At 48.9% G+C, this 16,888-nt stretch overlaps 1 protein-coding gene across 1 annotated transcript in view; it reads left to right on the forward strand.

The window, feature by feature from the left end:
* TMEM132A (transmembrane protein 132A) overlaps nucleotides 1-16,888 on the forward strand; it is a 669,669-nt gene that overhangs the window by 74,129 nt on the left and 578,652 nt on the right. Inside the window, exon 2 of the mRNA XM_082267409.1 lies at nucleotides 2,029-2,240. Within this exon, the coding sequence (XP_082123535.1) occupies nucleotides 2,029-2,240 (212 nt within the window). The remainder of the gene's footprint in view (nucleotides 1-2,028; nucleotides 2,241-16,888) is intronic.

Here is a 16,888-nt window from a genome sequence, read left to right on the forward strand (position 1 = left end):
TTTTTTTTTGAGCAGTGTATAACATAACTTTACATGAATAAATAGTGCACAGAAAACATATTGTACAACCAGTCAATTTCCGAGAAAAAACAATATAGTCTGATCTTCGGTGCTCCACCTTAACACACCGCCTCCTTGCTGAATGGTATGACCAGCAAAGCAATGAGGTTTAATAGCACCTGTATATAAGTCAATGCCACTGAAACATCAAAATGATTGTCCAGATAACCCTTGCATCTTTCACTATGGTAACAGCCACAGCGAGCCTCATACTCCAGGTCTCTAACGTTTTTGATCACCAGTACTCGCCATTAATCAAAGTCACATAAGACCCAAATAAACTAAAGAGGAACTGAGGACCAGTGTTGGTCATCTTACTTTAAAAAAGTAATAAGTTACAGTAACAAATTACTTGTCCCAAAAAGTAATTGAGTTAGTGACTCAGTTACCACATTGAATAAGTAATTAGTTACTCAGCAAAGTAACTGCAACTTTTTTTACTATTCTATAATGCAATTACGTTCTATAAGATCTTTAATAGTGGTGGCGGTGTGGCACACTGTGGGGGTCTGAGTCCTGAGTCCTCCTGACTGTGTTGTGTAACTGTATTTTGTTTTGTTTTTTGGTACCTGCTGCCTGGAGTGGCTGGTTGTTGGTGGTGTGGAACACGAGTGGTGGCAGGGTGGCACACTGGTGGTGGTGGTGTGGCACACTGGTGGTGGTGGCGGTGTGGCACACTGGTGGTGTGGCACACTGGTGGTGTGGCACACTGGTGGTGGTGGTGTGGCACACTGGTGGTGTGGCACACTGGTGGTGGTGGTGTGGCACACCGCAGACAGAGGAGAGGGGGGATTACAATTACATCTACTGCCATCTAGTGGCGGTAGATGTAATTGCGGTAACGCAGCCGAAAGTAGCGGCAACAGCGTTACAGAGAGGGAACGTGTAATCAGTTAGATTACTCGTTACTCTCAAAAGTAACGGCGTTAAGTAACGCCGTTTACTTAAACGCAGTTACTACCATCACTGCTGAGGATTATAGTACGTTGACCTTTTTAAAACATCCACTTAAAAAAATAATACAAGCTTTTACTTCATTGTCTATGGAAATAACATTGTCTGTGGAAATAAAATGTTTATTCCACTGTAGTCCTCCATCTTATTTAGCCCCTCAGTAGTTAACTTGGGAACAACATATTAAGTCGCAGTGCTGGTGTTGGTGCTGGTGCCAAGAAGAGGAAAATGTCCCTGTGCCTGGGCACCATTTTTCTGGACTTACTGCCCATGTGCCAAATCTGATTTTGCACAAGCCTTCTAACTTTGTTCCACTGTATGTGCACATGCCCTTTTACATGGAGTATATCCACCTTTCAGTACTCCCTGCCTTCCCAGTTGCCTACAGTGACAGTGTCACAGATGGCCTTAACCCAGGTGTTGGTGAGTGAAAAATGGTCAGAAAAGATGAGTAGGGAAAAAAATGCCAATTGCCTCCACCTGTAAAACCATTCCTGTTGTCTCATTGTTGCCCATCTAGTGCACCTGTTAATTTTATTAACACCAAAGCAGCTGAAACTGATTCACAACCCCCTCTGCTACTTAACTGATCAAATCAATATCCCAGGAGTTTACTTGACTTGATGCTATACTCTGAATAAAGAGTCTTCTTTAATTTTTTTTGAGCAGTGTATTAGAGTTTCCCTGATCAACCTGGCCAGCGAATCCAAAGCTAAAATTTAGACAATAGTGCACCTCAGTCTTGTACCTCTCTCAACACAAAATTTAGTAGAGAAGCAACCTGCATAGGTATCCTTAGCTGATGGGGTAATATGCAAAGATGTTATCAATGCATAAACTGCCATTTCATAAAGAAGTATTGCAGGTATTTAACATCCTATTATTTGAGTATCATAATTTCTAGTTCATGCTTTCCCATGCAAATCTTTGTTCTAATCTGCACAGTATATTTTTGAATAAAGCAAATGTAGTTTTAGAATGATGTTTTTTGCTATTTGTCTAAATTTTTTGCAGTTATCACTAGTTCTTCAGGGATTCCAGCTTCTCCTTTCACTCTGGAGGTTAAAGATGCAGCACAATATTTCAGATTACAACACACAGTGGCTGCTGAAGAATCTGTGATCTCTTCACAAAGTGATCTGTACAAAGAGACTTTCTTGGTAACCCGTCTTGGAAATAAAGAGCCACATGTACGTGCATCATTTCAGCATGTACAAAAACAAGAGGTAAGAGAACGAGCATATGAATTACTGTACATGCAATTATGTTTCAACTTGTATTACAATCTGGAAAAGTATTACATTTGTAGTACCCACTAAGAAACCTTTAGTCTTTATACCCCAGAACTGGTTTTCAAATTTTCTCCAGCACTATTTACTACATTCATTTTACTTCTGTAATAAACTTTGTTACCCTTACAAGTATCGGATCTCCATAGTTTCTCCATTGTCCCTACGAAAGGGCTCTGTCAAAAAAAAAAAAAAGCAGATAAAGCAGTTAAAACACTCTCCTACCAAAGGGGCTATATATACGAAACTGCACAAAAGGACACAAAGGAAACTGAATAATAAAAACAAGAAAGTGCTCTCTCAATGCACACAATAAATGTATCTATGTTTAATAAACCAATAGTGAAAAAACAACCAAAATGCGAAGACAAAAACACAAATGCTTTGTTTATGCAGGGTGTTGATCCCTGATGTTAGTGCCCACCTACTGCCCAAGCTGCAAGTTAGGCAAGCCAACAGTTGCAGTTGCAAATAAAACGAAGTGAAAGATCACAAATCATCAACAAAATCATAAATGCTGCCAGCGTCTGTAAATACTGTTTATAAGGGCTGCATCATATTACATTTCACAGAGGTGGGCGGAGTATTGGAGGTGCAGGCATCAGAGCAGAGTAGAAGGGTGACAGTTAGGAGGGGTAGAAGGGGACAAGGCAAGGAGGCCAGTCCTGGGCTGGAGCACCCCAATAAATATGCCCCGTTGTGTGATGTTGGGGAAACCAGTGAGGGACCAGCATTGCTGGAGCAGAGCGACGCCCCTAGCTGCCAGGGGAAGAACTACTCCAGTGAGGCCGGGAGAAAGGGAAAGGAAAGACAGGTGCTGGTGGTAGGGGAGTCAATCATTAGAAGGACAGACAGTGCAATCTGTCACAAAGACTGTGAGCGCTGAACAGTCTGTTTACAGGGCGCTCGGGTTCGGCACATCACGGATCGGGTGGACAGATTACTGGGTGAAGCTGGGGAAAACCCAGCTGTCATGGTACACGTGGGTACCAATGACATAGGCAGAGGAAGATTGAGAGTCCTAAACGATTAGTTGAGGAGTAGGACCTCCAAGGTAGTATTTACAGAAATACTACCTGTACCTCGAGCCACACCAGAGAGGCAGCGGGAGATTAGTGAAGTTAACAAGTGGCTGAGGAGCTGGTGTAGTAAGGAGGGTTTTGGGTTCCTGGAGAACTGGGCCGACTTCTCAGTCGGCCAACGGCTCTTTGGTAGGGACGGATTGCACCTAAATGGGGAGGGTGCAGCCGTACTGGGTGAGAAGATGGCCATAAAGTTAGAGGGGCTTTTAAACTAGGTGATGGGGGGGGGGGAGGGTACAGATGTAGAATTAGCCAGTGGAAAGCAAGATTCAGAGGGCACAAATGGGGACATTAGCAGTAGGGTTTTCAGAGCTCCTAAACCCAGGGTGGGTATGGGGAAAAAATCTTGAGCAGCTTAAAAACATCAAATGAGGATATATGCAACCGGTCAAAATTAAGAGGTTTATATACCAATGCCAGAAGCCTGGCCTACAAGATGGGAGAGCTGGAGCTACTGATGTTTGAGGAGGACTTCGATTTTGTGGGGATAACAGAGACTTGGTTTGACAGCTCTCATGACTGGATGGCGACCATTCCGGGGTACTCCCTTTATCGCAGAGATAGAGAAGGTAAAAAAGGGGGAGGGGTATGTCTGTATATTAAGAACAGTGTACAGGTAAATATGAGGGATGATATTAATAATGGAGCTATGGACGAGGTAGAATCCCTATGGGTAGAACTTCAAAGGGAAGTCACTGTGGGGAAGGTAATATTGGGCGTATGCTATAGGCCCCCAAACCAGAGGGAGGAGGGGGAGGCGCTAGCGGACCTCCTTTTACAGATAGGATTGGCAGCAAGGATGGGAAATGTCATTATAATGGGGGACTTTAATTATCCATATATAGACTGGGCAGAAGGAACCGCGCATTCAGCTAAGGCTTGGCAGTTCCTAAATGTTTTGCAGGACAATTTCATGGGTCAGATGGTGAATGCACCGACAAGAAACAATGCGGTACTTGACCTACTGATCACCAACAATACAGACCTGCTCACGGATATAGAAATATGGGGCAACTTAGGAGGCAGTGACCATAGGTCAATTAGTTTCAGTATTTAATCATAGTACTAGGAAACATAAGGGTAATATAAGAACACTAAATTTCAAAAGAGCCAAATAACACGGAGGAAAAATGGGAGTGCTTCAATAGCATACTTAACAAATAGTTACATAGTTACATAGTTACATAGTTAGTAAGGTTGAAAAAAGACATCAGTCCATCCAGTTCAACCTATGATGCGTGTGTGTGTTTGCTTTTAACCGTACATTGTATACCCCTGTATGTTGTGGTCTTTGTGGTCAACAAAGGGATTGGCCAGTGCATTCCAAAGGGAAATACATTTATAAGAGCGAAACTAAACCCTGGGTGGCTAAACTCCAACATAAAAATGCATATTAGTGCTAAAGAAAAGGCCTTCAAAAAAATACAAGACTGAGGGGTCATTGGCAGCATTCAAGCATTACAAAGAGTGTAATAAGAAATGTAAAGACGAAATCAAGGCGGCTAAAATAGAACACGAGAGACATATAGCGGAAGAGAGTAAAAAGAACCCCAAAAAAATCTTTAAGTATATAAACAGTAAGAAAGCGAGGCCAGAACACATTGGCCCCATAAAAGATGACAAAGGAAATATGGCCACAGAGGACAGAGAAAAGCCGGAAGTGTTAAATAATTTCTTCTCTTCAGTCTTCACAAAAGAATCGGGGGGCTACACTAACCCAGCTTGTAAGGCCAAACTATATAACACACCTCAGGAAGTACCGCCATGGCTAACAGAACTAACAGAAGATAGACTTGGAACTAAACTAGAGAAACTTAACATAAATAAATCACCGGGACCGGATGGCTTGCACCCGAGGGTTCTTAAAGAGCTCAGCCAGGTGATTGCCAGACCATTATTCTTGATCTTTAAGGATAGTTTACAGATGGGTATGGTGCCAGCTGATTGGAAAAAATCCAACGTGGTACCAATATTTAAAAAAGGGCAGAGATATATCCCGGGTAACTATAGGCCGGTCAGCCTAACATCAGTAGTCTGCAAGATTTTGGAGGGGATGTTAAGGGACCACATACAAGACTTTAGTAATGAAAATCATATTATTAGTAGTAATCAGCATGGATTAATGAAAAATCGTTCTTGCCAAACCAATCTATTACCCTTCTACGATGAAGTGAGCTGCCACCTAGATAAAGGTAAGCCTGTGGATGTGGTGTATCTGGACTTTGCAAAGGCCTTTGACACCGTTCCCCACAAACGCTTACTATTCTAACTAAGGAAGGTAAGTATAGACCACAAGGTGAGTACCTGGATAGAGAACTGGCTCCAGGAGAGAGTGCAAAGGGGGTGATTAATGGGGAGTACTCGGATTGGGCGGGTGTAGAAAGTGGGGTCCCCCAGGGTTCTGTCCTGGGACCAATCCTGTTAAATTTATTCATAAATGATCTAGAGGAGGGGATATCTAGTACAATCTCAGTATTTGCGATTGATACTAAACTAAGCATGCCAATACATTCTATGCAGGATGTGGAAACCTTACAAACGGACCTTAACAAAATAATGGGGTGGGCAACTACATGGCAGATGAGGTTTAATGTTGAAAAATGTAAAGTAATGCACTTGGGTGCCAGAAACCGGAAAGCAAGCTACTCACTAGGGGGGGAACCTCTGGGTAAATCTAGGATGGAAAAGGACCTGGGGGTACTGGTAGACAACAGGCTTGGCAGTGGCATGCAATGCCAAGCCGCTGCAAGCAAAGCCAACAGAATACTGGGATGCATAAAAAAGTGGATTCACTCCAGAAATAAAGAGATTATTCTCCCTCTTCACAAGACTCTGGTCCGGCCACATCTGGAGTATGCTGTCCAGTTCTGGGCACCGGTCCTCAGGAAGAATGTGCTGGAACTGGAGAGAGTCCAGAGAAGGGCAACAAAAATAATTAGGGGAATGGAGGACATCAGCTATGAGGAAAGACTACAAGCACTGGACTTATTCTCTCTCTCTCGAGAAGAGACGATTGAGGATATGATATCAATGTACAAATATTGTACTGGCGACCCTAGCATGAGGAACAAACTATTCAGAGAAAGGGAATACAATAAGACACGTGGCCACTCACTAAAACTAGGGAGAATTTAACCTTAAAATACATAGGGGGTTCTTCACTGTAAGAGCAGTAAGGACGTGGAATTCTGAGTCGTATCAGCAGGGAGCATCGATAGTTTCAAAAAACTATTAGATTGGGCACCTTAAAGACCACAACATAGAGGGGTATACAATGTACGGTTAACAGCAAACACACACACACACACACATCATAGGTTGAACTGGATGGACGGATGTCTTTTTTCAACCTCACTAACTATGTAACTACATTGATCCCATTTCTACCTTAGGAAGAGTGAAGAGACCCTATTTTTTATTCATTTTTATAACTAAATGGAGATATATACAGTGGTGTATTTAGGTTTTGTGCTGCCCTATGCCTAAATAAACTTGTGCACCCCCTAATTTAAATATTACCCTCCCTTTTCCTGTAAAAGCCACACCCCTTTCCTTTTTATTACCTGTCCTGTCATCTGTAAACCACAGACCACAACCACAGTCTATCAGTGCCCATCAATGCAGCCTCATCAGTTCCCATAAATTCAGCCTCATCAGTGCAGCCTTATCAGTGCCCATCAGTGCAGCCTCGTTTACTGCCCATCAGTGCAGCCTCATCAGTGCGGCCTCATCAGTGCAGCCCCATCAGTGGCCACCAGTGCAGCCTATCAGTGTCCATTAGTGCAGCCTATTAGTGAACCATACCAGTGCCCATCAGTGCTGCCTTATCAGTGCAGCCCCATCAGTGCAGCTTATCAGTGCCGCCGCATCAGTGGCCATCAGTGCCCGTTAGAACAGCCTTTCGTCACTGGATTAGTAAGATTACTCCTTTCTTTTAAGATATTTGGACTTATGTTTGCTGCCACTGATTGCAATCATAGGATTATTTCACTTATTTTTAAAATGACTAGGAAGTCCATAGTCATTATACAAATACGTGGAATGATCAGTGGCAGCAAACACAAGTCCAAATATCTTATAAGATAGGAGTAATCTTACTAACCCAGTGACATATTGCGATAGCACATATGAGATGAGCAGGTCCAAAAAATTATTCAAATCATATACAATTAAAAGTCTTAATTGTATATGATGCAATTCAATATGCTCGCTCAAGGACAAAGATGTTTAAAGAAATTTAATTTTTTTATTGACATGATGCCTGCCATACCTGGGGGTGAAGGGGGTAGGCGGAGCATTAGGCTGCAGTGCCACACTTATTAGCTTTGGTGGTCATCGGGCCAGTTGTATTAGGTGTGGTCGGCGGCCTGCGGTCTGTCCGAATGTCCTGACCGGCCAGTATTATCATACTGGCAGGTAGCAGTGTGGGGGTGCCAGTCACTGTAGCTGTAGCGGTGGGCTGCGCACTCCGCATCGATCTTAAAGGGGCAGTACAAACTTTCTTGCACTGTTGTTTTGTCACCTTGAGCAATGGATTCTCAGGACAGCAAATTCCCCCCCAGCTCTGGTGGGGGTCCCCAGTTCTCCTGTGGCCCTTCTGAGACCTGATTTGGCTGCTGTAGTGGCGACTTTGGTGTCAAATATGGAAATGCTGATGGCTGAACGTGCTGCAAAAAAGAGGCCCAGACTGTCTCTCTCCTCTGATTCAGATGGTGATATGGCTGCTGCTGCTGCGAGCATGCCCTTTTCAGGGTCTCGCTCATTCTTGGACCCGCTGGGGTCTGAGGGGGAGGCAGAGGTGGAAGGGGTTGATACCTCCTCCCCGGGGTCGCCTGAAGAGCGGGCGACCATGGATGAATTAATTGTTTCTGTTAAGGAAACACTACATTTGGTGGATGAGCCCAGTCCTCCGGGCGTTGTGTCCTCGTTTGGGATGCATAGGACCCGCAAGTCGGCGCAGGGTTTTCCCTGCCTAGCTGAGTTTCATTACACTGTTAATGAAATGTGGCGCACGTTAAAACATCCATTCCTGGTGCCTAGTCGGTTCAAATTGCATTATCCCTTTGCACCAGCTAAGGAATCACGATGGTGTGTGCCTCCACAGGTGGATCACACTGTGGCCGTGTTAAACAAGGCTACCTTGGTTCCTTCTGAGGATACCCCGGTTTTCCGGGATCCCACAGGCCGGCGGTTGGAGTCTCTAGCCCGCCATTCCTATACGGTGGCGGGCTCGTTGCTCAGACCCATTTTCGCATCCGTTTTGGTGGCTCAGGTGGTGGCTGATTGGACTAAGGTGCTTAGGAGCAACCTCGTGTCTGATGATGTTCCGCCTGCCCGGCTGGAAATGGTGGATCAAATCCACCAAGGAATCATGTATCTGTGTGATGCGGCCTTAAATGAGGCCCCTCTAGTGGCACGCCTCTCTAGTGTCGCAGTACCTAACAGGCGACTGATATGGCTGAAGAGCTGGTCGGCTGACCAGTCCTCGCGGAAAACAGTTGCTGATTTTCCCTATTCTGGCTCTCGCCTTTTTGGCGAGGCGTTGGATACCCTGGTGAAAGGTGTCACGGGGGGCAAGAGCACTTTGCTGCCCCAGAACCCGAAGAACAAGTCCTTTCGTGGCAAGCGGGGTTCTGCGCCTCAATCCACTCAGGGGTCCTTTCGTGCTTTTCGGAACCAATCCAAGGGCAAGCCCTTCAAGGCCCAGGGCAGTCAACGGTACAGACGCTCCAGGAGTTCGGATGGACCATCAACGTTCAGAAATCTACGTTGTCTCCATCGGTTCGTCTTCCCTATCTGGGAATGATTCTGGACTCTGCTCAGGCAAAGGTGTTCTTGCCGGAGGACAAGCTCCGGACTTTGCGGGACGAGATCAGGTCCCTCAGGGACAACCCGTCCTCGTCACTCAGGACCTGTCCTCGTCACTCAGGACCAGGGTTGATGGTATCAGCCTTCGAGGGGATACCCTTTGCTCAGTTTCACATGCAGGCTCTCCAGGCGGAGATCCTAGCCAGGTGGGACAGACTGCCTCAGTCCCTGGATCTGAGTGTCTCTTTGAGTCGTCAAAGTCGAGTCGTCAGACCAGATTGGCTCTTCTGTGGTGGCTCCAGTCCCCGTCGGTGGCGGAATGCAAGTCCTTCCGTCCGTTGGTGTGGACGGTGATTACCACGGATGCCAGCCTGTCAGGCTGGGGTGGAGTCCTGGGCAACCTGTCTGCCCAGGGCACTTGGTCGGAGGAGGAGTCCTCCCTCCCGATAAATGTGCTGGAATTGCGAGCGATAAAACTCTGTCTCTTCCAGTGGTCGGACCGTCTTCGGGGCCGTCCTGTCCGGGTACAGACGGACAATGCTACCACGGTGGCTTACATCAACCACCAAGGGGGCACCAGGAGTGCTCGGGCGGCCTAGGAGGTGACCGAAATTCTGTCTTGGGCCGAGACTCATGTCCCGGCGATCTCAGCAGTTCACATTCCGGGTGTGGAGAATTGTCAGGCCGACTATCTGAGCCGCCAGACCCTGGACCAGGGGGAATGGTCCCTACACACGGAGGTCTTCCAAATGCTGTGTGCGAAGTGGGGATCCCCGGACGTGGATCTGTTCGCATCTCGGCTAAACCGAAAGGTGGAAAGGTTCGTGGCAAGAACGCGCGATCCGCTGGTGGACACCTTGGATGCGTTAGTGGCCCCTTGGCATCAGTATCGTCTGATGTATGCCTTTCCTCCGATTCAGTTGCTATCCAGGTTCCTCCGCAGGTTAGCCTCGGAACAGCACCTGGTGATTCTGGTGGCTCCGGACTGGCCACGCCGGTCCTGGTACGCCGACGTTGTTCACCTGGCAGTGGCGCCTCTGTGGCGACTGCCTCTGCGGGAAGATCTCCTGTCTCAGGGTCCGATCTTCCATCCTGCTTTACAGTCGCTGGCTTTAACAGCCTGGCTGTTGAGACCCAGGTCCTGAGGGACAGGGGTCTCTCCTCTGAGGTCATTCCTACCCTTGTCAAGGCTAGGAAAACCTCCTCTGGTAAAATCTATTACCGTACCTGGAAGGCTTATTTCGCCTGGTGTGAGTCCAGGGGGTTCTCCCCCCGCTCGTACTCGGTGTCGAGAGTGTTGGCCTTCCTCCAGTCTGGTGTGGACCAGCGCCTGGCGCTGGCCACGATCAAGGGCCAGGTGTCCGCACTGGCTATTCTTTTCCAACGCCCTGTGGCGTCTCATTCTCTGGTTCGCACCTTCATTCAAGGTGTGCGACATTTGGCTCCTCCCAGGAAGGAGCCCTTACCTCCATGGGACTTGAACTTGGTTCTGTCTGTGTTACAGCGTGCTCCCTTTGAAAACATTCGGGATATCTCATTGCCTCTGCTGTCTAAGAAGGTTGCCTTTTTGGTGGCTATCACTTCGGCTCGCAGGGTATCAATACTGGCAGCGTTGTCTTGCCGTTCTCCGTACTTGGTGATTCACCGGGATAAGGTGGTCTTGTGTCCGCATCCCTCCTTTCTTCCTAAGGTGGTCTCTGAGTTCCACATTAATGAGGACATTGTCCTGCCTTCGCTTTGTACGAAGCCTAAGCATCCTAAGGAGGTTGCTCTGCACTCCTTGGATGTTGTCAGGGCGATCAGGGTTTACCTGTCGTCTACGGAATCCTTTCGGAAGACGGATTCACTCTTTGTCCTTCCTGAGGGACCTCGGAAGAGCATGGCTGCATCTGCAGCGACTATTGCCAAATGGATCAGACAGACCATTGAACAGGCTTACGCCTTGAAGGAACGGGTTCCACCCTTCCCTGTTAAGATGCACTCTACCAGATCTGTGAGTGCGTCCCGGGCCTATTGGCATCGGGCCTCGGTGGCCCAGGTGTGCAAGGCTGGGACTTGGTCGTCGGTGCACACTTTTTCCAAGTTCTACAAAGTAGATGTTCTGGCATCAGCTGATGCTTTCTTTGGCCGCAAGGTTCTCAGTGCGGCAGTGCCATGAAGGACCCTTGTTTTTTATGGGTCCCTGGCTGTTGGTATTTGCTTTCCTGGGCTGTTGCTCCTGTTGAGCATTTGTTTTTTCTGTTGCCCAGAAGGTTCTCTTACGGTGCATGTACGATTCCTTTCTCTGATGTGGGTACTGCGTTGCCTTTTCTACGGTTGCGTCTCCCACCCCTCATGTCTATACTGCTTTGGGACATCCTAACAGTGATGACTTAGAGGCGGCGGCGACTGTCGGAGGACGTAAGAGAAAACTGAATTTTTTTAGCTTTAAAAAGCAAGGAAGTCCAAGTCAGAAATATTAGTCTCCGTTCTCTCTTCCAATGGTCCCGCCAGAGTTCAGACTGTGTCAGGCTCCGAGGCCCGCTCATCAACCGTAGATCTGGAAGCCACCCAGACCTGCCAGACCTTTTCATATTTCTTAGGGCAATTCCTAGAGATATAGGTCGCCTTGTATAGTGGAACTACCGCGTTAACCAACTCTTTCCAGAAGCCCAAAGTCGGAGGGTGAGGAAATTTCCATTTAAGGACTATGGCCTTCCTAGCATAGAACAGCAGGATTCCAAGAAGGGTCCTTGTCGCCCTGGCCATCGCCAACTGGTCTTCCAGGTCAAGAAGACAGACCCCCACCGTCAACGGGACCGAGACAGAAGTCAGACCTGATGCAAATTGAGTCACCTCCAACCAATAGGAAGCGATCTGCGGACAATCCCAGAAAACATGAGAGAAATCCGCAGAAGCGCAAGAGCATCTCCAACAGGAAGCCGAGACACTAGGATAAATCCGATGCAGCCTGTGAGGAGTATAATATATCCTATGCAAAAATTTTAATTGGATCAGCACGTCCCTGGTCGCAATAATCGGTCGGAACGAACCATCTCAGATGTCCTCCGAGTCCTCATCATCCAAACCCTCCTCCCCCGCGCTCCACGCCGCCCGCAGTCCCGTCAACCCAGCATGAACAGAGGGTAACAAGGCTCTGTAGATGGTGGAGAGCGGCTGACACATACCAGGATCCCAAAGCTGGGATTCAAAGTCACTGCGCTCCAGACCAGCCACAGGTGAGGAAAACTGCGCGCGGTAGGCATGGTGGAGTTGGAGGAATCTGAAAAAGAAGGAATTAGGAAGTTGAAATTTAGCCTTGAGGTCATCAAATGTAGCCAAGGTACTGCCAACGCTGATATCTGCCAGGGTCTTGACACCCTTAGCGGCCCACAGGGCTGGGTCCGGAATGGACAGGAATTCCGCCAAGTGAGGGTTGAACCAGAGCGGTGTGTCCGGAGACCATCGGGCCAACTTCCGCTCCGGTGCAACCTTTAGTTGGGTCCATACCCGCACCACCACCCGCATAGCGGGGGTCAGAGGGGGATATGAAACTCTCAGGCCCCGGTAGAGGGCATTACGAAGAGTCTCGTAGGAACCCGCATGCGCCGCCTCTAGGATAACCGAGGAGTTGGTGTCGTCCGACAAAAGCCAGTTATGAGCATGGTTAAGCATAGCAGCCAGGTAGTATGAGTAGAAGTCCGGGCAGGCAAGCCCCCCCTGTGTCTTGGGCCTGCGGAGGATCCATTTATTAAATCTAGGAGGTCGCGAAGACCATAAGAAATTGGAAATTAAGGAGTCTAGTTGAGCAAAATAGGACTTCAAAGTCCAGACAGGGGAATGCCGAAGAGTATAAAGAAGGACTGGAAGAACTTTCATTTTTAACAAATTGATCCTGCCAATCAGGGACAAGGGGAGATGGGACCAAGCCTGCAGATGCTGCTTGCACCAAAGAGGGCTGCACGTTAAGTTTGAGAAAGTCCCTGGTGTCCGGGGAAATATGAACACCCAACTATTTAACAGTGCGGGTCAAGCGCAGCGGGGACGCAGAGTCCCACAAGGCCACAGCCCCCGCGTCGATGGGCAAAAAACAGAGACTTATCCCAATTAGTGCGCAGACCAGAGACTTCAGCGAAGGAGGCCATAATGCGAAGAGTCTTCGCAAGGGAAGGTCCAGGATCCTCTAGGAAAAGAATGAGGTCATCCGCAGATAGTGCCAATTTTTCCACTACAGGGCCAACGCGAATCCCCCGCACCCCCCGCGCCCGCCGCAAGGCCTCAGCCAGCGACTCCATTGCAAGAGCAAAGAGGGCCGGAGACAGCGGGCAACCCTGTCTCGTTCCCCGCCGCATAGCAAAGGGAGGCGAGAGCTTCCCGCTCAACTTAATACAGGCCGTGGGTGCGCTGTAGGGCAGGCTAATCCAACGACAAAAAACTGGGCCAAAACGAAAGGACTCCAGGACCTGCATAAGGTAGCGCCAGCGGACTGTGTCAAAGGACTTTTCTATGTCAAACGACACCAAAACCCTCGACGCACCAGCCGGCGGCGGCAGCTGGAGATGCATGAGAACCCTTCTGATATTGATATCCATAGATTTACCCGGCATAAACCCCGTCTGATCAGTGTGTATCAGCGTCGGCAGCACCCTCATCAACCTAGTAGCTAGTACCTTGGTAAGTATCTTTAGGTCATAATTCAACAAAGAGATGGGCCGATAAGACGAGCAGCACAGCAAATCTTTACCTGGTTTGGGGAGAAGCACTATATGAGCCTGGTACATACTGTCAGGTAGGCGGTCAGATTCCAGACACATGGAGTACAACTGGTGCAGTCTGGGGACCAATACCTCCGAGTGCACCCTGTACCAATCCCCAGGCAGACCATCCGGGCCTGGCGATTTACCACAGGGGAAAGAATGAATGGCAGCCGTAATTTCTTGTAGTTGAAGCGGCTGATCCAGCTCTGCCCGAGCAGCCTCAGATAGCACCGGGAGATCCAACTCCCCCAACGTCTCCAGACGGGGATTCCCAGGGGCCGAGGCCGGATCATCATAAAGTGCACTATAGAAGGAGTGGAACTCGGACAAAATGTCCTCCTGGTCAGTAACCAAGTTCCCCTCCCGTGTCCTGATCTCGGGAATCACCGTCTGGGAACGAGTGTCTGCGACCAAATTCGCCAGTAACTTGCCATTCTTGTCCCCCGCTTCAAACATCCGTGCCTGGAACTGCGCATGTGCACCAGAGAGGTATAATGTAACCGTAACTCTTGTCTGACAGATGCAAGAGCAGCATAGGGCGCGTCACTAGGCTGTGAGGCAAAGTGAGCCGCGGCCGCCATCTCCTCCTGCCCCAGCTGAGTCGTGCGGGAAGCCGCCTCCACCCGAACCGCCTTGATAGAGGAGACATATTCACCACGTGTGACAGCTTTGCAAGCCTCCCACACCACGTCAGCTGGGGCGGACTGATCAATGATAGTCCAATATTCAGACAATTTAGATGACACCCACTCCTGTATCCCAGAATTGGGCACCCAATGGGCCGCCAACCGCCAGCATCCCGGCTCGCGACCCGCCTCCGGGGCCACACAAACCTCCAAAGGAGAGTGGTCTGAGAGGCCGGCCGGAAGATAGGAAGCCGCCCGAACCCAAGGAAGGACCCCAGGAGAGCCAGACAATAGATCAATACGAAACCCGGATTTATGCGTGGGGGGATACATGAGAAAAAGCCCTCTCCCGGGGGTTGCGCCAATGCCAAAGCTCCTGGAGACCAAAGGTGTCCGCCCAGGTGACCAGGTCCGGATGCACCCCCCTCGAAGAGTTGGACGCATCCAAGTCCCCGTCCAGAATGGCGTTGAAATCCCCGCCCACCAGGAGATGAGGCACCTGGAGAGGAGCAAGCTTAGTAAAAATAGTATAGAGGATGCCAGAGTCAAAAGGCGGAGGAGCGTAAATATTGACAAGGGCGCAGCGAGTAGCGTACAATTGCAATATCAAAATAATGTACCGACCCCCAGGATCAGTGATGACCTGCCCCACTACATACGGCAAGGCCTTATGGAGCAGTTTGGACGGACACCCCCCTAGAATAGGAGGAATAAGTGGCATGAAACCCTTGCTTCACCCAGGCACGTTTAAGAGCTAGCACCTTGGCACCCGTTAAATGGGTCTCTTGTAGGAACAGGACCGTAGGTTTATGGGTCGTCAAATATTTAAACATCAAGGACCGTTTGACTCTGTCATTCAACCCCCGCACATTCCAAGAGATAAGTTTAATGTGAGAACCCATCATACATCAGCAACCCATATGGCATAACAGGATAAAAGAGATAACACATTAGGATTACCCAGTCAAGCGAGCAGGATAGTACCCCCGGGGAGACCCACAGGGAGAGAGAAACCCATGAAGTCGGAGAGGCATATAGGGACCGAGCAGGTTGAAAAAGAAAAACAAAAAAAGAGAAAAAGAAAAAACCGAGCACCAAAACTTGCCCAACAGTAAACTCCCGTCTGACCAGCATTACCCCAACAACTAGCTAGACAGTTTAGACCTCAAACTTTGCGACAGTAGTCGACTGAACTACAGAGTTCTCAGGGAGTCCCCGAGGTGCGTCCGTATCCGGGCAGTGGACGTAAGTTAGTAGCAACCCCAAAACCCAAAAAACAACCCAAGGAGGAGGGGGTGATCCTCAAGAGCTCCGATGAATCCAAAGGTAATCCAGCAGTAGCATCCAATAAAAGGTAGAAGGTGAAGTCAAGGTATGGAGAAAAACAGGAGGGGGGGAGGAGGGGGAGGCATGACAGGAGGAAAGTCCAGCGTCCAGCCACAGGGAGAAGGGACACAGGCCAGCCGCCCCGTCCCTCAAACAGTGCGGTGGGCACAAAAAATGGTAATAAGACAGGCCATGACCAGTTTCCAGGAGTCAGGAGAGGGTGGGGGGAGGAGGGGGGGGGGCAGAAGGCACAGGGGTGACCAAAGCTGGGAGAAATCCAAACAGCAATGCAGAAACTCACAGTTAGCAATCATTAGGGCAGGGTCATGATCCAGGCATCAGCAGCTTCAGGGGCATCAAAGAACTTCAAAGAGCCCTGGTGTTGTACTCTAAGACGGCTAGGATAAAGCATGGAGTATTTGATTTCCCACTCCCTGAGTCTGCGGCGGACATCCGTGAATGTTCTCCTCTTCTTCTGTAACTCAGCGGAGAAGTCCGGGTACAGGTGAACCGCAGAATTTTCAAAGGGGAGAGTGGAATGTTTCCTGGCTTCACTCAGGATGCGGTCCCGGTCTCTATAGTTGAGAAACCGCACAAGGAACAGTCTGGGAGGGGCGCCAGGCACCCCCCGACCTGTGGGGACCCAATGGGAAACATCCGCAAGGGAGACCAAGAATTAAAAGAAAGATTCAGCAAATTCCGCGGGGCGGTCCCCCTCAGCCCCCTCAGGCAGGCCCAGCACCCTAACATTGTTCCTCCGCTGGCGGTTCTCAGCATCATCCGCCTTTGCCAGGAGCATAGCAACAGTCTGCTGCAGGGAGTGAAGTGACTGCGAGTGCTGAGTAGAAGTGTCCTCTGTGGCCGAGATCCTGGTCTCAATCTCGGTTAGCCGGCCCGGGATCTTATCGAGGTCAGCCCGGATGAAATTGCATTCCTCAGCCAGATGATCTATACGAGCCAAAAGGGAGGTCTTACTGTGTTCGATGGCTGTAAGGATCATCGCGGTG

The sequence above is a fragment of the Pelophylax lessonae genome (assembly GCF_965119305.1).
Source record: "Pelophylax lessonae genome assembly, chromosome: 9".
NCBI lineage: Eukaryota > Metazoa > Chordata > Amphibia > Anura > Ranidae > Pelophylax > Pelophylax lessonae.